Below are 19,943 nucleotides of genomic sequence, written 5' to 3'. Positions count from 1 at the left end.
AAATTTGTTGCAGCCCTAAAAGTAAGTGACGGGCCCTTTGATGCTGAGAGGTTCAGACTAAACAAAACAAAAACACTAGTGGACTTGCATGCATCCTCCTGGTCATTTGATGGTGACAAGAGCAGCAAGCAGCATGAAGAGAGGATTCACCTGTGCATGAGTGAAGGATTCACTTGTGAACGAATGAAGGATTCGCTTGTGAACAAGTGACGGATCTACTTGTGCAGCCTTCACAGCTTCACAGCCTGGCCCTTCATAGAGCCAGGCTGCACAATCATTTCCAGAGATTGTGCACAAGTGAATCCTCTCTTCATGTTGCTTTCTGCTCTTCTCACCATCAAATGACCACAAGGTCACATGTAAGACCACTTGCCTTTTTGTTTTGTTTAGTCTGCACCTGTAGACATCAAAGGGCCACACGTGCATAGCAACACTTTCTTTGTTTTTGTTTACTATGAAGACTCTGTGGTTGTGTGTACTCACAGACAACAAGATCAGTGTGCAAATGGCTCTCTTCCTCTCTAACATACACACACAGTGTGTAGACACACAATTATGTGCTAAAATACTCCCTATAACTCCATATACAAGCCAGAAACTACACTACATGAGCACAGGCCTGCAGGTAAAGGGTTAATATGGTAATTAAGTTGTTAACTGTAAAAATCACAAATTTTACCTCCTACCAACAGGGTAAACCACCAACAATCAAGAATGCATGATTATGTAGTGCCATGGCTGTGCAGTCAAAAAAAGTGTGTTTATAATGTAAGTCTATGGGACAAAATGGGAGAAAAAAAGAAAATCCAGTGCTGTGCAAAAACTAATAATGCAATAAAGTCAATTTTTTTACTGATGTTTGACATGACCAAGACTATAATAAAGGTTCAAAAGAATCCAGTCCACATTCACCTTTACTATTAAAAATGAGCCATTTTGTGTGTTTTTTTTTCAATTTTCAGCACCACCCCTTATAAAATTGGTGATTAAAGGGTTAAAATCCTGGGGGAAAATGATTTTTTCACTACTGTTGATTAGAACTGAAGTTAATTAAAAGGTCTATGCAAAAAAATTTCAAAAAAATATTTATCTAATATATTTTTAAAACCGTTAAAGTTAGGGGACGTTTTTGTCCCCGAACAACACATTAGGGAGAAAAAAAGAAAATCCAGTGCTGTGCAAAAACTAATAATGCAATCAAGTCAATTTTTTTACTGATGTTTGACATGACCAAGACTGTAATAAAGGTTCAAAAGAATCCAGTCCACATTCACCTTTTCTATTAAAAATGAGCCATTTTGTGTGTTTTTTTTTTTCAATTTTCAGCACCACCCCTTATAAAATTGGTGATTAAAGGGTTAAAATCCTGGGGGAAAATGATTTTTTCACTACTGTTGATTAGAACTGAAGTTAATTAAAAGGTCTATGCAAAAAAATTTCAAAAAAATATTTATCTAATATATTTTTAAAACCGTTAAAGTTAGGGGACGTTTTTGTCCCCGAACAACACATTAGGGTAGTGTTTGCGAACAATGCATGAGGGTTAAGTCCGATTTTTCACGTCGACAATGTGTTCTCTTTGTTTTTGTCATCTATGTTGCGTTCAAGAGCACCAGAATTTTGTCAACGTGGAGATCGCTTGCAAGTGTGGAAAAGAAATCAGCTGACATAACAGTTCTTTATCACACATAACAGAATCATAAAAATAATATGGTCCCCCCCATTAGTTTAACATTCATATAAATGATATTGTTATAGTCCCCTGACAGACGTCTCACTTGAAGTAAAAGTTAATTATTGGTTTAACATACTAAAACACCCTGTAATATTATAATATATATTTTTAAATACATGATTCTCATACATAAAATACATGTAACTCCCAAATACCAGCAAGACAAATGCTCTTAGTATTTTTATTTATCAGTACATGTCCCATACAATTAGACTGAGGCAGCAGTGGGAAATCTTAACTATTGACAAGGCTTCAAAGTATTACCTCTTCCATCACAGTCTTGGTGGATGATTCCTTAATTCACACTTGATTCTTGATGTAAGTCTGGCAAAATCAGTTGAACCCGATTCATGATTCGATTCTTAAGTAAAAATTATTCCTCACGAAGGCTCATTAGTTTTGGCAACCACCTGAAAACCATACATTTCCAAAGACTGAGTTTACACCTGATTCTTAAACTGCACAATAGCCACTGTAACATGTCGAACAAAAACATGATTATTCTCCAATTTAATTTGCACATATACAATTAGTTTGATGAGAAATACTGCATGAACATAGTGAAATTTACAGACCATAAATGAGTCATTTGTACTACCGTAATACTATAAACGTGAGTGTGTAATAATCCAATGGATCTAACACAGGTAAAGAGTGATACATCAGAGTAAATATGACCTCTAAAATTTACCATCTAAACAGTTTCAAAAACTTTACAAAAGTTGTGTTGGTAGTGATATTTGTTTGGTTGTTTTGTCTGTTAGTGCTGGTCATCACCTGGTGTGGCTCCAATTACTCATTTGTGCACACTGCTATGGGAGTTTATTACTTTAATTCTTCTGCATGAGTCACATAATAGTTTATTTCTGATCTATTTGCAGAGGTAGTCCTTTTCTTCCTTCTCATTTAGAGTTTTACTGCCCAAAACATTGAAATAATACTACCTAATATATATCTGTTTATCATATAAATATCAGCCATTTTTGTCTGTTATGCACATGTTAATAGGAGAGTTATCGTCACTCTGTGAGAAGTCTTCGTTTTTCACACTGAACGCAGACCCTTCTTCAGTCTGAATCTGATCATGCTTCCGTTTGTGGAGCCTCAAACTTTGTGAACGGCTGAAGCCTCTTCCACAGATGTCACAGCCATAGGGCCTCTCTCCTGTGTGAAGCCTGAAATGGTTTTTTAGGCTTGAAGCTCTCGTGAAACTTTTGTCACACTCAGGACAGTCAAATTTTTCCCCAAAGTGGATTTTCTCATGTTCCCTCAAGCGTCCAGACTGGTTGAAGCTCCTGTCGCACACAGAGCAGTGGTAGGGCCGCTCTCCTGTGTGCGTGAGCCGATGTCTGTTCATGGCCCCTGAGTGTGCAAAGCTTTTTCCGCAGTCTGGGCAGGAGAAAGGTTTCTCTCCTGTGTGAACTTTATAGTGACCTTTAAGTTGACCTTTCTGGGTAAACTGTTTCCCACACAGCGTGCATTGGTATGGTTTCTCTCCTGAGTGAATCCGCATGTGTATCTGAAGAGCAGACATCTTGTGACAGTCTCTTCCACACAGCCCACAGCAGTAGGAGCTCTTGGTTAGTTTGTTGTTCAACTGTTCCTGCACTGGTGAGTCTGGACTGCTATCTTTTTCACTGTCTGCAAGGTGACCAGCATCTCCTTCTGTCACTGCAGAAAAGGGGGACACATTCAGTGACACAGAAGATATGATCAACCTCTACTTATATATTAACCCATTAAGTAAAGGCATCTATTTAGGTAGTAAAATAAATGCTGTAACAAATCTTTGACCACACTAAAGAACATATGCTAATGCTGTTTGATGTATATATGGTAATTAACACTATATGAAGCCTAGGAGGGCCCTAAATAGTCAAAATAATCCCATAAATCTTTAAACAACAACATACACATATACATATAAGCCTGAAAAATAAAAAAATTCCCACAAGCACCAAGTCCTCAGTCAGTATAAACACCGCAAGGATTGATGCTACTAACAATAATTTAAATTATATGAAAACAGCTGTTTTTGCACCCCATTTCTGACAAAACCACAAAGATATGCAGCAAGCACCCTCACACTGTCTATATCCACAAGCAAATTAATGTCTTGTTCTCACTATGTTGAGCCATTTGCTATGCTAAAGGGCCAAGATGTCACACATTTAATATCTATAATTTATATTTATTGTCAATCTTATTTGTAACCTGATCTAGTTAATAAACGAGAAGTGAAGAGAGACAATACAATTTCTTAAATGACAAAATTAACTCGAGTTTCCACTAGTATGAGTTATTCTTACTGTTGATCGGTTCATCTTCTTCCTCCTTTACCGAAATCCTAATTTCTGTGTCGTTTTCCTGATGCTGCTCTTCAGTTTCCTCTGGGATGGTACAATCCTCGCTAGCAGACACCTGACTTGGAGTTTCTTCTAAATGTGACAACACAACAATCCATTACAAACCAAATAATAAATAAAACATACAAATTTACATAATACATAACGCCTATTAAATCCTAAATTTGATGTACCACACAAAGGTTCCTCCTCTTCTTCCTCTTTCACTATTACATTCATATGTGGACTGGCAGCGGAATCCTCTGGCTGGTCGGCTTTGGGGTAATTTTCACACTCAGCTGTTTTGTCACAGTTAACACCCTTAGAGGAAAGGTACTCAGCTTCACTCGGCAATCTCTGGCTCTCAGAAACCTATAAATATAATACAATAAGAAAAAAGGAAGGAAAAAACACAACAAAACATCACTACTAACGCTGCTGTGTGCTGTCACTACCTCAGAGCTGATGTTGCTAGCCAGGTCTCCCTGGGATGATTCACCAGCTGAAGCTTGAACTGGGCCTGATTCAACACCAGTAACTGATTCGTTCTTGCTCTGTGTGCATGAGCGTTTGTGGTTTCTCAGGGTTCCAGCCAGGGAAAAGTGCCTTCCACAGTCGCTACAGGTGTACGGCTTTTCTCCAGTGTGAATCCTCGTGTGCCTCCGAAGCTCTCCTGGAGCAACAAAAGACTTATCACACTGTGTGCAGCTGTAAGGTTTTTCTCCCGTGTGAGTCCTCATGTGCGTAGTCAGAGTCCACTGCTGTGCAAATGTCTTCCCACAGTCAGAGCAGTGGTATGGCGTGATGCCGGTGTGGAGCCGCTCGTGTCTAACAAGTGTACCTGACAAGGCAAATCGTTTGTCACAGAATGAGCACTGGAAGGGCCTCTCTCCTGTGTGCGTCCTCTGATGATCTCTCAGCTCAGCCGCTGAATTACAGCTTTTTTCACACTCTGAACAAGGAAACTTCTTTCTCGTAAAACCTTCAACAACCTCCGAGTGCATCGCCTCTAAGTGGGTTTTTAGGTGCCAGTGTCGAGAAAAGCTCTTCAGACAGATGGAGCAGTGATAAGGCCTCTCGCCTGTGTGTGTCCGCCGGTGTAGCCGGAGTTCCCCCTGACTAGCAAATCTTTTCTCACAGAAAGTGCATGGGAATGGTTTTTCCCCAGTGTGGACCCGTTCATGGATCATGAGAAGCCCCTTCTCTGGGAATCTCTTTTCACACATGGAACAGGGAAACGGCCTCTCTCCTGAGTGAGTACGCAGGTGACGCTGAAGTTTAGAAGCATAAGGAAAGTCTTTTCCACACACTGAGCAACTGTGAAGAGTTGTCGGCTTCTCATTCTCGCTTTGGTCGAACGTCTTTGCGTGAGCCTCTGCATGGATAGCTCTTACTCCTGTGGAAATACAAAGACAAAGGAAGCTTGACATTTCGTGAAATAAAATAAGGGATATTCTTGAAACAAATAATCTTAGAGTACAACTGAATTCCATCACAAAACATTTATTCATTTATCAATTATTTAAAATTATACAGATTTTATACAGAAGGACAGAAGATAAAGTGTACTCTACGTGCCTATCAGTGGGTGATCAGAAAAAAATGGAATGACTGTGGATGTCAGACCTCCATGCATATACACAATAAGCTGGAAAAGTATTGAGCAAGATATGGATGGTTATGGCAATATAATGCATAACAACTAAGATTTAGAGATGCTTTTGCCTGTACTTTGTTATGTGTCATATGAGAAAGGTGTAATTTACACAATGAAACCCCAAACAGCTATAAAAATGTGTCAACTCTTGACAACTTCAAGGTATTAGGTTTCACAAAGTCAGCATATATTACACAATATTGTCATATCGGATTGCATGCATTCTTTGCAGCTACATTTTGTTTACTCACTGAGGTCTGAGAAGTCCACTTCTTCACCATCGGAGTTGATCAGGCCTCCTATTTCCTGCTGATCATCTTCAGCAAGATTAACTGCTGGTCCAAAGTCCTCTGGGTTTTCCGAGCTCATCTCTCAATCATATAACCTTGTAGAGGTAATAAATTAAGTGATAAGTAAAGGTGACTCACTATATATATGGACAAAACTTCACAGCTGAGTAAACTTTTAGTGCATAATAGTTCTAACAACAACCATATATATATATATATATATATATATATATATATATATATATATATATATATATATATATATGATTTCATAGTGACAAATTTAAAGAGGTATAAAGAGTTATATTCATATTTTATTTCAACACAGCATACCCTGTCAGAATCTTAAAATAGGTAATAAAGCTTATGTCATTCTGATAGTGGTAAATGTTAAAGGGTTGTACCAAACTAACCTTACAGTCACATTCTAGTTCAGCTTTAGATTCAGCCTCCATCTCTGGATCTAGATAATTCGATACAATCAAATCCTCCACCCTGGAAGACATTCATCCTCCTGCCCAAGGACACTTCAGCAGGGCGGATGCTATACTATGAAGGAGCTGGTGGAGCCTTAATAAACGCCTACGGACAGTATCTCTCTTAAATTCATAACTGCAATGAACTAGTGGACATACGTTAAAGTCTGCCTGTAGTCAAAGTTCCTCGTTTGTCTGTTCAAGTGGTCTAAAAGTCGGGAAAATCTCTTGCCATGCACTGCACTGCTAGCTCAATAGCATTAGCTGGGAGGGACTCATTCTCCCCAATCCATTCCAAGTCTCACATTAATTGCGATTTAAGTTAGATCGCAACCTAATTAACTAACCTGTTGGTGTGTAGGGTGTCATATTAAAAACTCCATCGCATCAGGAGACAACACCTCCCTGCAGTGGGGACGGTATTTGACCTCTGAATGAGATGGCTCTGTCTAGACTCTCAGCGGTGACCAGCGCCTCGGTCAACGACCACCTCTACCTTTGAGAAGACTGTTATTAGCCAGCTAGCCACCGACATGGCGTTTACTAGCTATGTTGATTTAGCCATTAGCTAGCTAGCAGCTAGCTTCCTAAGCTCATGCTAATATCCAACAACAAATAGCAGTCGAAACACATCTATCATTGAGGCCATCATGAAAATGTCACGTTTGCTTCAAAAGTCACCTCAGCTCGGATTACAGTCGCTAACTCGACTAGCTAACGCTTCACAGCAGACAATAGACATTTTGACCAACCTCAGCATAGGTTTCCCCTCAGGTAAATAGCAGTCGCTCGACAGAAGTTTATTGAAACGACTTGCCAATATCACTACTTCTCTCTCATGTTCGTGCTGAGTATGTTGAAACCATGTGTCAAATGAATATCAACTAACTACTGAGTTAATTTTAATAAGCGTTTGGACCTAGTGACAATCTTTTTAGCTTTTAGCTAGTAGCTTTCAGTAGTGCCAGAACTTCCGGTCAGAATCAAAATAAGAGCCCCGCTGACTGAACGTACCGACTGTACGTTGTCGTTTCAGGCAACTTCCAATTCACAGAAAGCAATGCGCATGTATTGATACGCACAGTTCATAGTGTGGTTATTAAGTGGATATATTAAGCTGGAGTTTATTAGAACGAGTCGTTGAAATACTGTGAGTTAAAGCAACTTAAAAATCCCTGAATCAAAAGCGATATTTTTATGCATATCTTATGTATGTTTCTCTAAAGGGTTAACTGACAGGCAGAACAGAGACCTACTGATATTTTAATACAGAGGTAATGTGTTTTAAATATGTAGATGCTGCTCTTTTTTTGTAACTGTCAACTAAATGACAACAAACAAAACATAATGATTATAGACATTAAGTTCCAAGTCCAAAATACACTGCTCAAAAAATAAAGGGAAATAACACCTCCTAGATCTCAATGAATGAAATATTCCAGTTGAAAATCTTCATTCATTACATAGTGGAATACGTTGAGAACAAAATAACAAAAAGATGATCAATGTAAATCAAAATTATTAACCTATGGAGGTCTGGATTTGGAACCATACTCAAAATAAAAGTGGAAAATCACATTACAGGCTGATCCAACTTGAGTGGAAATTCCTCAAGACAAGTCAGAATGAGGCTCAGCAGTGTGTGTGGCCTCCACATGCCTGTATGACCTCCTGGGCATGCTCCTGATGAGGCGGCGGATGTTGTCCTGAGGTTTCTCCTCCCAGATCTGGATTAAAGCATCAGTCAGCTCCTGGACAGTCTGTGGTGGATGGAATGAGACATGATGTCCCAGATGTGCTGGATTGGATTCAGGTCTGGGGAACAGGCAAGCCAGTCCATAGCATCAATGCCTTTATCATGCAGGACCTGCTGACATACTTCAGCCACATGAGGCCATTGTCATGAATCAGAAGGAAACCAGGGCTCACTGCATCAGCATATGGTCTCACAATGGGTCTGAGGATTTCATCCTGGTACCTAATGGCAGTCAGGGTACCTCTGGCTAGCACATGGAGGGCTGTGCCTCCAAAGAAATGCCTCCCCACATTACTGACCACCACCAAACCAGTCATGCTAGAGGATGTTACAGGCAGCAGAACGTTCTCCACGGCGTCTCCAGACTCTGTCACGTCTGTCACTTGTGCTCAGTGTGAACCTGCTCTCATCTGTGAAGAGCACAAGCCCCACTTGTGGACATCAGGCCCTCCTACCACCCTCATAAAGTCTGTTTCTGACAGTATGAGCAGAAACATGCATATTAGTGGCCTGCTGGAGGTCATTTTGGTCTGTGGACAATGGTCTGTGGTCAGCACCTGCAGAACCTCTCCTTTATAGGGGCTGTCTTGATAACTGCCTCTCATTTCCACCTGTTGGAAATAATTTTGACATGACATATTTTTGATAAAGCACAAGAACCAAGCTGCTGGTTGTGGGTTAGACTACCCACACAGAACCAGCTCAAACAGCAAGCAGTGACATCATAGCTTTGAGCTCCTGAAAAAGACTGATGATCAGTCATAGGCTGACTGGAAGCACTTCTATACATTTCACTACAGACACACATTATCTCAGTAGCTTAAATAAAAAAATCACAGACATGTTTCTGAAAAACATTTGTATTCCATCGACATGGATTAAAATAACAAGGATATAGTGCATATTTTCTTTGACATTAAGTTTTAGTTTTTGGCATGCAGGGTATAACAAAGGCACTCAAATTGTACAGATGAGCTACTGGAGAAGAGTAAACATAAAAATGTGGTACAAACATGATTACAAGTAGGACAGCACGGTAAACTTCCAAATTACTCAGGGTAACCTACACTGAGTCTGTAGTGTCTCTGCAGGGTTGAAGGAATGGAAGGAAGAAGAAGGAAAGGGCAAGTTACTGCAGTATTTTCAAACACAGTCACAACAGAAATGCATTGTTGAATTAACCGTTAGATGTCCAGCCTGGTTTGCTGTTTGGGTCTACCGAGCTGTCTGGTCGGCCCGATGCGCTTTCCAGCATGTGTGCGCTGATGCTGCCGCAGTCCCTGGCGATAAATGAAGCTCTTCCCACATTGTCCGCACTCGTACGGCCTCTCGCCGGTGTGAAGCCTGTGGTGCACCTTCAGTTCCTCAGCTCTGGAGTAGCCCTTCCCACAAACGCTACAAATGAAAGGCCTGTCTTTAATGTGGGTCTGGTAATGTGCAGTTAGGTAGGAGTTTATTCGAAATGTCTTGCTGCAAATAGAACATGCAAATGGCCTCTCCCCGGAGTGCTGCATCTCATGCAGCTTGAGAGAGGAGGCCGTGTGGAAACCTCTGCCACACTGGGAGCAGAGGAACGGTTTCTCTCCGGTGTGGATTCGCTGGTGGATTTGTATGTAGCTCTCATTGATGAACTTCTTGCCACAGTCGGGACATGAGTAAGGCTTGTCTTTAACATGGGTTTTCATGTGTTCCTCCAGCTTCTCCTTTTCGCTGAACTGGATGCCACACCGGCGGCAAAAGAGAAGCTGAGATGCGTTGTGCTCGTCGGCTTTTGAGTCGGCAGCCCCCTCGGTGTGTGTGGTAATGTGGTGCGCTTGTAGAGCAGATTGACTCTCACACTCTTTTCCACACTCCAGGCAACGGAGGGACGATCGAATCCTGGACTCTCCCGGCAGAGACTTCAAGTATTCAGAGAGTTCTGATGTTATGGGATTTGCCTCATCGTCAAATTCCACACTACCTTTACGACCTGAACAGAAACAGAGGAAGCCCATGTTTTACACACTTTTATCTTATAGCTAATATTTTTTTTAAAAGCATTGGCATGTTAGACATTGTTAACAAGCCACACATTTAAATGTCACATCTAGTTGTAGTCTGAACAGCTCTTACCTAAATGGACTTTATAGTGCGTTTTGAGATTTCCTTTCTGGTTAAACCCCCGCCCACAGATGGAGCAGCAGTATGGTTTCTCTCCGGTGTGGATCAGCGCATGCCTCTCCAGTTTATAGGCATGAGGGAATTCCTTGCCACACACCGAACAGTGATACTCTATCTTCTCTTTGGGCTTCTTCAGGAGCTCGGGCGGAATTTCTATTGGTACATGAACCATACGCCTGCCAGGACGCTTCTTGCCTGTGTATCGGTAAAAAGAAGGTGAAGATACAATTTTAAAAAACATTATGAGGGGTCATCATCACCTAACGTACGAGGAAAATGGGCTACCATGAGGTAAAAGGGTCAGACTTTATTTATGCTTACCAGCTGTTATTTCTCCTTCAGCAGATGGTTTGGTGTCTTTTCTTCTTCTATAAGATCTCTTTGCTGTTAAAAAAAAGTGCATTTTTAGTCTAAAACAGAATAATGATTATCTGTCAGGTCTATGAACTGCATGGTGTGTGTGTGTGCGCTGCATTTGTTGATGATTTGTTCGCATACATATCTCTTTGTCAGCCCACGTAATTCACAGTGAATCAGACATAATGACCCAGTCCCCAAATATATCAAAACAATACCCAACCCCATATTTCCTCATCTCACCAGCGCCTCGGCGGACAGTTTTTGAGTTCAGTTCCTCTGGTTCCACTATGGTACGGATGTTTCTCTTTCTTCGAGTACGCCTTGATACTTGAAGATGAAAAGAAGATGTATAACAATACAATAACATACAAAATTCTCATTTCCAATGCATGAACAAGCATCAAACTCCCACATAAAACAAAAGAAACACACTTCCTGGATCTGCGTCTGTGTCTGATGGCGGTGGAGTCTCTGAAACCTTTCTCCTGCCTCTTCTCTTTGCTTTTGGACAAAGAAAGAAATAATTACACTGACACATGGTTAAAAAATAAAATAAAATGATAAAGTTCCATGCGCATCTTCTCAAATACTGACCAGTAATTGCAGGAACATCCTTGTCTGTGTCTGAGCTGTCCAAATAGACCACTGGAACCTTCCTTCTCAGTCTCTTTCCTGAAAAAAAAAAAAAAACACAAGTTCAGAGTGGAATCGTTCAAAATATGTAACTCATGTTTCCCTTCACTTGTGTTTACCACAATATAAGGGCGAGACGGCTGCCGTCTTGACTACATTCCCTTTCTCCTCCCCTTCCTCCCTGTCTTCATCTTCCCCCACAGACACGACTTCCATGATGAGTGTCGGACTGCTGCTGTCTCTGTGGCTTTGGCCTTGCAGCTGAGAATCAGACAGGACGACAGCCTGTGATCATGTTCATTAAACTGCATCAGGAACAGCCCCACTAATGTTCTCTGAGCGACAGTATTCAAGACAGAGCAGAAAAATGGTTATGTCCAGAGAGCATGTAATGCTACATGTTCATCTGTGTTGAGCAGGGGCAGCACAGGACAGCATGGTGCTGAGGTGCCATCTGCAGGTATTTTGACTGATAAACATCATGACTAGGATCTGACATTATTTCTTTTTTTGTACCAAAATATTTATTCATTATTATTTTTTATATAAATGTATAAGTGATATCTCAAAACAAAATACCCTGCTTGGCTGAGGACCTTCTGTGCAATCAGAGCCTCGCTCTGGACTGTCTCCTGTAAAAAAAAAACAAAAAAAGATCATAGTTGAAAACTTCAATGTTTATTATCATATAAGCTCTACAAATGATCATAAAGAAGAATAAGCTTGCTAACAAAGTACCATACTGAATAACTTACCTGCTTCCCATTCAACCACTTCTCCATCAGAGTTGATTAAACCTCCAATTTCTTCATCTTGTTCCTCATCTTCCTCCTCCTCCTCCTCCTCCTCCCCCCCTGCATGCAGTCTGACAGTCAGATGAAGTGTTTGGTCGCTCAGATTTGCTGATGCCATCTTGACTCCATGTGACATCGGGTGCTTCTGTTCAGGAGAATCCTGAATACAAAACACAGTGCTAACAGACATTCATCTTCAAGTGAAATCAGTCGTCAACTACACTGTATAAACTGTGAAACTACAATTAACAGGTCTGTAGAAGAAGTTAATGGTCAACAGGCATCATACAAGATAAAACAAGAGAGATATTTCTATCATTTCTACAAAACAGGTCAACATACAGTTTGACAAGGTGCTGATTTTCTGGCCTGACGTGCTTCTGCCTCTGTGTGTAAAGATGTGCTCTGCTCCTGGATGGAACACTCCTCTCCATGGGATTGCATGTTCTGTTTTTGACTTGAAGTTGCGTCACGTACTGTGCGGGAGCAGGGTTTCTCTCCTGTGTTATTGCACTGATGCACAGTCGCATTTCCTGACGCCTTGTCACATATACAAGTAACCTTGGGTTTGTCATCAGAGTCCATAAGCACGTGTCTCTGCCTCCGCCCCTCGCTCGCAGTCGAGCTGTGCCCATAGAGAGTGGGACCGGCAGATTCCTTGGAACATGTCTCTGTTTGATGTCTATTCACTTCATATGAAACAGTGCTCTCCTTCCCGCATGCTCTGAGATGGGGAAGACATGTGTGTGCGGGGATGTCCTGTTTTTCGCTCTCTGGGCTGAAGCTTTCATCTGTGGTTAACATTACAAGGCAAAAAAATACACCATGTTAATAATCACAACAGGAGTTGCTGTGAATATCATCTAATAAAAGTGAGGCACATGTTTAAGATTTTCCACTCACGATTTTCACTCACAGTCCAGCCTTCCTCCTCCTCTTTAATAATTACTTGGATCTCTGGTGTTTCGCAGCTGTAGTCGGGGCTTCCTGGGGCTTTTTGTGACTCCTGGTGTGGAGAAGTTCTGTCCTCATAGCTCTCATTTAGACTCAGGGACAAAGGATCTTGCAATTCGGGATCCTGTGAGGAAAGACATGATTTAGTTCAGAGCATCAGAGAGAATCTTGCATTGCAAAAACTTCAGAAAACCTGCTATGCAAACAATATTTATGGAACCCCCTGTAACTAAATACACTGGTATCGACGGCTTCAGATAACATCACACACAAGACAGAGTGCCGTTGCTATTACAAATATATGACATCCACTCCCAGCATTTGGCTGCACAAATGTCCAGTTTGAACATGTCAGACCTCAGAAAATAGTTTTAAAATATAAAGAACCCATATGTGTAGACTTAAGCCTTGTAATCATCACTATTCCCAGTGTTTTCTGCTTCAGTGTCTGTTCTACGTTCAAATGCATAGTAAACAAACAAAACATTTAGGATGGAACTGTATGAATCTGCTTCTCATAGGTATGTTTACATTCAACTAATGTGTTTAATCAAGTTACTAATTTCTGTAAACTGTTTGGAATTGCTGTACATTCTTTTAATGGACTACAGCCTGTGACAAAATTCATGTATGAAAGCATGTTTCAATGAACTCACCTGTTTTATTAGCTAGCGTTATGACTGCCCCACAGGCTGTCTTACATTTTTAACTAACACATTAGGTCACAATGCCTGTCCCGCTACTTCCCCGTTACTCAGCAGCAGTGATTATGTCATTTAGTTTTGCACATGTATGTAAATGAATGCAACGCTGAGTAGTTTATCAACAATCGCTACTAGCTAACTAGCTAGCTTTCAAGCTATTCTCACAACACAGCCCAGCTGAATGCGAGTATGAGTAAACCTTAAAACCCACTGTCACTCACACCTAAGCAGGTATTTCTTACTTGTCTGCACACCAGGTTAGCGGACTGCATTTTGCATTTTGCACGGCTAGTTACCAGCTGAGCTCCAATCAAACCACAGCCAGCCGACCTCATAGCGGCTACGCTGGTCTGCGTTACCTCGAACATAGTGCGAGATGATGGGTGTCTCCTGCTCTGAAGGATGTCATAAGAACGCCAGGGTGGGTAGCATAGGAAGCTAGGCTGAAGCGTGATCCCGGGTGAGAGCAGCTGTCATGAACTAACACTACTAGCTTAACTGTGTTGCGCCACCACTTCTTCTTCTGTTTTTTTTCTTACAGCGGTTCTTCTTCTACTACTACTGTGGGTTATTCTTCCTCTCCCTCCTCTTCTTCTTCTTCTTCTTCGAGGTTTTACGCCGGTGAAACCATTGCTGCCTTCCTCTGGTTCTAATCTTACAGTGTTTGATGCACAATAAACTAATTAAAGGTGCTCTAAAATTAAGCAGCACCTTGTAGAACTTTAATAACATATCATGAGTATTAAATGAAGCTGATTTTTGTCACATTATCAGTCTGAATGGTGGAGTAGGGGTCTGAAAGTGACCTAAACTGGACCGGATAAACGTACTTACCGGACACACCGGCTACAATTACCTTAACTGACCTCTGAAGTGATGCAGGAGAATCATATGTGCCCCTGAGCCAACGTGTAAGTTAATAGGTTACTGTTTTGTTATCATCGTGGTGAGGAATCGTGAACCAGGCCAGAAGCTTCAGTGACTCGCTCTGATCTGAACTTTGAACTGAGGCAGCTTTTAAAAGCCACACGGCGGAATTCAGCTGTGACAGAGCTGCTCGGCACCACTGCGGAAAACACCGGAGGAACTCCGCCGGTAGGCGAGAACGTGACTGCCGATCAGGTACTCACATGACGCGCGTGTGTGTGTGTGCGTAGGGGGGCTTTCCACAGGAGGACCCGCACAGCCGCAGCCACTCAACATCCGGACGTTTTGGTTTCAGGTTGAGCGGATCCACCTGGTTATTAGCCGGATAGTCATGTCATCATCGACTAGCAGCGGCCAGTGCTGAGACGAGGAACTACCGGGTTTGTTTACTACACTACGTTGATTAGCTTCACCAAGTTAGCAATTCTAACTCAGTGCCTCCTGTTAGCCAAAGCGAAGTTATCATTAGCAGACCGACTAGCATCAGTTTATTGGTAATGATGGCACATTTTTTCTATCTCTAACATTAGTAAGCTGTTCCTGCTGCTTTACTGTACTTAATGCTGCTGTTTCTGTCTAGGTTCTAGCTAACTACTAGCTAGCCAGTTACAGCTAACGTCCAGATAAGTTACCTGTTGTCAAAGTAGCTATATAAGGTGTCAGCGTCTTAGGTGATAAATGCCTTCATACTGTGTCAGCATTTCAGTTGTGCTTTAGCTGTATTAGCTACACAACTTGCTTATATGTAATGATTGATTTGTGGACATATGTGTAATTTCACATATGCTTTTATCTGCTTTACATCATTGTAAACTGGCCTTTGGACTGACATGATATCACTGTGTTATGGCATTTAGTCCACCCTCAGTAACTGTATTTCCTCTCTCCAGCCTTGGATACGTTGCAGCAGATGGAGTGTAATACAGCAGATGACTTCATGGAGGATCCGTCTTACCTATCTGAATGCTCTCAGCAAAAGCCAGCGGCCACCAGCAGCATCTCGGAGCATGAATTCTCCTGTCACTGTTGCTATGACATCTTAGTCAACCCCACCACTTTAACCTGCGGTCATAACTTTTGCCGCCACTGTCTGGCTCTGTGGTGGGAGTCCTCACACAAAAATGAGTGCCCGGGGTGCCGGGAGAAGTGGGAAGGCTTTCCTAAAATCAACATACTGCTGAGGTATGCTTCTCACGGCCATGTCACATCAGTGGTTCAATGTTTGATTTCTCTGGCAGGTACAGCAGAGAACTGAGACCTATTGACAACCTCAGAGTTGGGTATCATCTGAATGCAGTGCAACATTTAGTGCAAAATAGTGTCTTAGTGTGTTAGTTGTTGTTGATTGATACTCACCACCCCTAAATGTGTGGTGTTGTTGTATATGTTTTTTCCACTAATGCTTTTATCCATTCCTATAATCCTCTTCTTAGGGATGCAACTGATAAGCTTTTCAGTGAGGTGGTTCAACGGAGGAGAGAAGAAATCCAGGCAAACCCCAAAATCTCTCGGAGCTTGCTGGCCTTCCAGAGGTATTTTGATCTACAAAACTTTAAAAAGATCATGCCAGCTTAGTAGTGGAAAACAAAAACAGACTTAGAACATCTCCTCTTCCTCATCTTAGATATGGAGACAATTTGGGTAGATCCAGGACAAACCAGCACAAAGAAGCAGGCTTCTTCTTTTCTGGAGTCCTAACTGCGCTGTCATGTGTAGCTGTAAGTACACAACAGTAATGGAAAAGGAACGTGTAAACTGTCCTCTGCATCAAAATGACTTCACCTTGTTATTTACAGTAAGCTGTACCTGTTATACATGTGATAGGTTATTGTTGACTAAAGAAACTGGTTGACAGCTTCTAAGTAAAAGGTTACCACAGAAGTAGCCAAACAGGTCAGTCGTTCATATGATGTAAGCAGATCGTGTTTATTTTGTCCATGTGGCACTGGGGAGCAAACGTTACTGTGTGTCTTGCCCCGTGGCAGAAAATTTATATCAGTTCATGTGCATGCTGCAGGGAGCATGCCAATAGAGCTGCATGGGGCTGTGTTCGACCCCAGTTCGTGGATGGATAGCATCATTGAGTCAGGTGATTTTAGAAGAAGTCAACTTTTGGCCTGCGTGCAAATCATCTTTTTGTTTTGGAGACTTTTGACTTTCTTTGGCTGACGTATTTTGCACTTCGCACACACATGCATTATGTGTGTGGTTAATGAAAGTAACTGTAACAATGTTAGTTCAATCCTCAGCCTTACGCTGCCATATTAAAACCAGTCTGGTTATACCTGTCAAGCTCCTTCTCCCAGCTTTATGAAATAAGCTGTTTGTTTGTGTTATAGGGAAGCCAGGGGTCATTATAAAACATTTGTAAACACTTGCCTGCTTCCAGGTGATGGTGCTGGTGTATCACTGTAGCAGTAGTGTTGTGGAGCAACATGACCAATTGATCAGTAAACCCGTGTCTCGCTGGACAACAGAGGAGGTTGTGTCATGGCTAGAAAACTTGGGACCATGGGCCCAGCTGTACAGAGAACCCTTCCAGCAGGAGAACGTCAATGGAAGGTACGCTTTCTACCCTGAAGTTAGATTCCACACGTTTCACCCTGCAAAGTCAAGATCAAGCCGTGTTGTTAGAAAAGCAGTGTCTAAACAACAGGACATGCTGTTGCTCATATTGCTTATATGATGTGAGGTTCATTTCTGTGCTTCAGGCTCCTGTTGATGCTGGGGGATGAAGAGCTGCTGAAACCTCCTTACAGCATAGAAAATCAGGCACACAGACGGGCTGTTGTGGCAGAGCTGGACAGACTTAAAGCCCTGGGGGTCAAACCTCCACAGAACCTCTGGGAATACAAAGTAAGCACTCGCAAAGTGCATCTCAGAGTGGATTACTTCACATACTTCTTTGCATCTTCCTATGAGCTTAAATTGTATATTTTGTTTTGCATTTAGAGTGGTAGAACATTTCTTTCACTCCCAGAAAGTGTTATATTTCTTACTAATGCAAGTAGTTGGTGATTTACCTCTCACTGTTCCTGTTTTCTTTACTAGGCGGCTAATGCTGGGAAGTCTCTGTTCCTGCTGTATGCACTGAAGCGCTCCCCTCGCCTCACAATCTTTTATCTGTACTTATTCGACTACTCTGAGACCTTCCTGCCCTTCCTGCACACCTGCTGTCCAGCCGTAACACACATTGACCAGTCAGTGGAGAGGACCTTCCTCGACACACAGGTATCAGATTATTACATCCAGTGTTATGGTTTAAAAATGTCCTGCTAATAAAGATCTTAGCTGCTTGTGACACTCACATTTTCTTAACTGTTTCTGTTTTCGTTAGATGGAACCCAGCTGGCGACAGTGGGTAGAGTTCCTTGTGAAATACTGCCTGCTTCCATACCAGCTGATTGCAGAGTTTGCTTGGGACTGGCTATCTGTCCACTACTGGACATCCCGCTTCATCATTGTTAATGCCATGTTGCTCTCTGTGTTAGAAGGTTGTGCCCTGTGGAGGCTCTGGACCACAGCTAGAATCAGGTACACAGTAGGAGGGTTATTACTGCACATACCTGAATACACATCAAGTTTTAACATGACTATTTATGCTTTAATGAAGTCACCACACCAGTGCACTAACCTGTGTGTTTTTGCAGGACTCTGCCGCACAAGATGTGGAACCACTTGTGGAAGATGCTATCTCAGGGATTTGCCTTTGCCATCCTGTGGCCTTTTGTCCCACAGTTTGTGTGCAACTGCCTCTTCTACTGGGCTCTTTACTTCAGCCCCATCATTAATATAGACCTGGTGGTGAGGCAGTTAATGCACCCTGACACAGAGGCACTGTAATAGACTGCATGTTATCAGTGCCCAACTACAGCTCTTGGCAAATAATACAGTCAGAATTCCAAGTGCTGAAATAAACTTCAGCAGTAAACATGTGAAACTGGCTTTGTTTGCTGATAAAACGGAGGTTTACTCACTTCCGGTCCTCTCATTCTACTGGATGGTCGCCACGTGGAAGCAGAGAGGGGCACCTGAGCTGCTGTCAGAGAAACTGAACATGTGAGGTGAGAGGCAGTGAAGTACCTGTGATGTTATTGACTGGAGTGATTACTGTAGTGATCTCTCTGTGTCTCTGCTGTGCATTCATAAACCACAATGCCTAAATGGAATGGGTGGGGGACAGTGGTGCAAAAATAAAAGGTCCTGTTTAAACACTGGTGAGGGAAAAGAGCATCCTCATATAGCTTTGTAGCACCGATGAGGCTGTAGTCCAATCAACTCTGAAGGTCAATCAAATGAGAAATAAGGATCTATTTGTTTTAGTTTGACTTCTGTTGTCAAGCGTCTTGTTGGCATGTAAGTAGGACAAATGGAAAAACTGCTACTTGAGAGGTTTAATTGAAGCTCTTTTAATAGTCTACGAAACATTATTCTGCATAAATCTAGATGCGCACTTTGCATCTTTAGTGTGACTGATTTAAAGTGTCAAATGTTGGGGTTTAATACTTTAATACCCACTGAAGAGAAAACAGAATCTGCCTTGTTAAACTAATGTTCAACACAGAAGTTTGTTCCAAATTTGACACTTACTATAGATACAAAATAAAACTTGTGTTCTTAAAATGTGTTAAAATATGATAAATAATGTTTCATTTTTTATGACTTTTTTTAAGGGGATACAGATTTTTATTTGCTTGTACTGTTAACAAATGTTGCACATTTTTATTTCTAAGAAATGTTCTGTTTGCCATACACTTTCCATTTCCTGGGTGGACTAATCAGTGATTACATCTGCTTAAAAACTAACTTGAAAATTATACACTGTGATTTTGTTCTTCTGTGTTCTCTAAGAAAAAATAAAGTTTTTTTAAATAAATACTGTTATCCTGTAGGTGGGTTTGCTTTTCTCATGAAAAATCAAACACTATCAGCGATTGAAATTTCTGCCCAAATGTTATTTTAATTTTTTAATTAATTTATTGGGGGTGGGGGGGTTGTTTAATTAAGGACACTGTTGTGCCTTTAGTTTTGGGCTTTTGTGTAATGTAATTTTTAATATAATATAATATAAAATAATGAATGAAACTAGGCATTTGTAGCAGTGCTATTTTGTAGGAACATTATTTATAAATAAAGTTTTATTGATGGATTT

The 19,943-nt window shown here is 41.4% G+C and overlaps 3 protein-coding genes across 9 annotated transcripts; 1 reads left to right on the top strand and 2 right to left on the bottom strand.

Annotated features, from left to right (window-relative positions):
* Nucleotides 1–1,902: 1,902 nt before the first annotated feature.
* Nucleotides 1,903–7,469, bottom strand: LOC114441936 (oocyte zinc finger protein XlCOF28-like). Of its 3 annotated transcripts, none has more exons than XM_028415127.1 (6): nucleotides 7,256–7,469; nucleotides 5,989–6,122; nucleotides 4,536–5,476; nucleotides 4,275–4,452; nucleotides 4,045–4,173; nucleotides 1,903–3,406 (listed from the first exon to the last, which is right to left on the bottom strand). In XM_028415127.1, exons 2-6 carry the CDS (start codon nucleotides 6,104–6,106, stop codon nucleotides 2,709–2,711), a joined length of 2,064 nt encoding a protein of 687 aa, XP_028270928.1. In that variant the 5' UTR covers nucleotides 6,107–6,122; nucleotides 7,256–7,469; the 3' UTR covers nucleotides 1,903–2,708. The 3 variants fall into 3 exon arrangements, with proteins under 3 accessions (XP_028270928.1, XP_028270938.1, XP_028270947.1); XM_028415137.1 differs by lacking the exon at nucleotides 7,256–7,469 and adding an exon at nucleotides 6,851–7,195; XM_028415146.1 differs by lacking the exon at nucleotides 7,256–7,469 and adding an exon at nucleotides 6,441–6,842.
* Nucleotides 7,470–9,103: 1,634 nt separating this feature from the next.
* Nucleotides 9,104–15,104, bottom strand: LOC114441905 (zinc finger protein 497-like). 4 transcript variants are annotated; one of them, XM_028415073.1, is made up of 12 exons: nucleotides 14,995–15,104; nucleotides 13,123–13,284; nucleotides 12,549–12,997; nucleotides 12,168–12,366; nucleotides 11,992–12,044; nucleotides 11,532–11,673; nucleotides 11,374–11,451; nucleotides 11,212–11,280; nucleotides 11,020–11,106; nucleotides 10,741–10,803; nucleotides 10,372–10,614; nucleotides 9,104–10,228 (listed from the first exon to the last, which is right to left on the bottom strand). In XM_028415073.1, exons 3-12 carry the CDS (start codon nucleotides 12,789–12,791, stop codon nucleotides 9,444–9,446), a joined length of 1,962 nt encoding a protein of 653 aa, XP_028270874.1. In that variant the 5' UTR covers nucleotides 12,792–12,997; nucleotides 13,123–13,284; nucleotides 14,995–15,104; the 3' UTR covers nucleotides 9,104–9,443. The 4 variants fall into 4 exon arrangements, with proteins under 4 accessions (XP_028270874.1, XP_028270866.1, XP_028270883.1 ...); XM_028415065.1 differs by lacking the exon at nucleotides 14,995–15,104 and adding an exon at nucleotides 14,721–14,846; XM_028415082.1 differs by lacking the exon at nucleotides 14,995–15,104 and adding an exon at nucleotides 14,731–14,844.
* LOC114442024 (bifunctional apoptosis regulator-like) lies at nucleotides 14,933–19,667 on the top strand. 2 transcript variants are annotated; one of them, XM_028415272.1, is made up of 10 exons: nucleotides 14,933–14,986; nucleotides 15,087–15,171; nucleotides 15,682–15,973; nucleotides 16,225–16,323; nucleotides 16,416–16,509; nucleotides 17,181–17,353; nucleotides 17,503–17,647; nucleotides 17,843–18,022; nucleotides 18,129–18,325; nucleotides 18,442–19,667. In XM_028415272.1, exons 3-10 carry the CDS (start codon nucleotides 15,702–15,704, stop codon nucleotides 18,632–18,634), a joined length of 1,353 nt encoding a protein of 450 aa, XP_028271073.1. In that variant the 5' UTR covers nucleotides 14,933–14,986; nucleotides 15,087–15,171; nucleotides 15,682–15,701; the 3' UTR covers nucleotides 18,635–19,667. The 2 variants fall into 2 exon arrangements, with proteins under 2 accessions (XP_028271073.1, XP_028271082.1); XM_028415281.1 differs by lacking the exon at nucleotides 14,933–14,986 and having other exon boundaries at nucleotides 15,152–15,285.
* The last annotated feature ends 276 nt before the right edge of the window (nucleotides 19,668–19,943 follow it).

The sequence above is a fragment of the Parambassis ranga genome, chromosome 1 (assembly GCF_900634625.1).
Source record: "Parambassis ranga chromosome 1, fParRan2.1, whole genome shotgun sequence".
In the NCBI taxonomy this organism is placed as follows: domain Eukaryota; kingdom Metazoa; phylum Chordata; class Actinopteri; family Ambassidae; genus Parambassis; species Parambassis ranga.
Note: the sequence above shows the minus strand (reverse complement) of the source record. Positions and strands in the feature narration are given on the sequence as shown.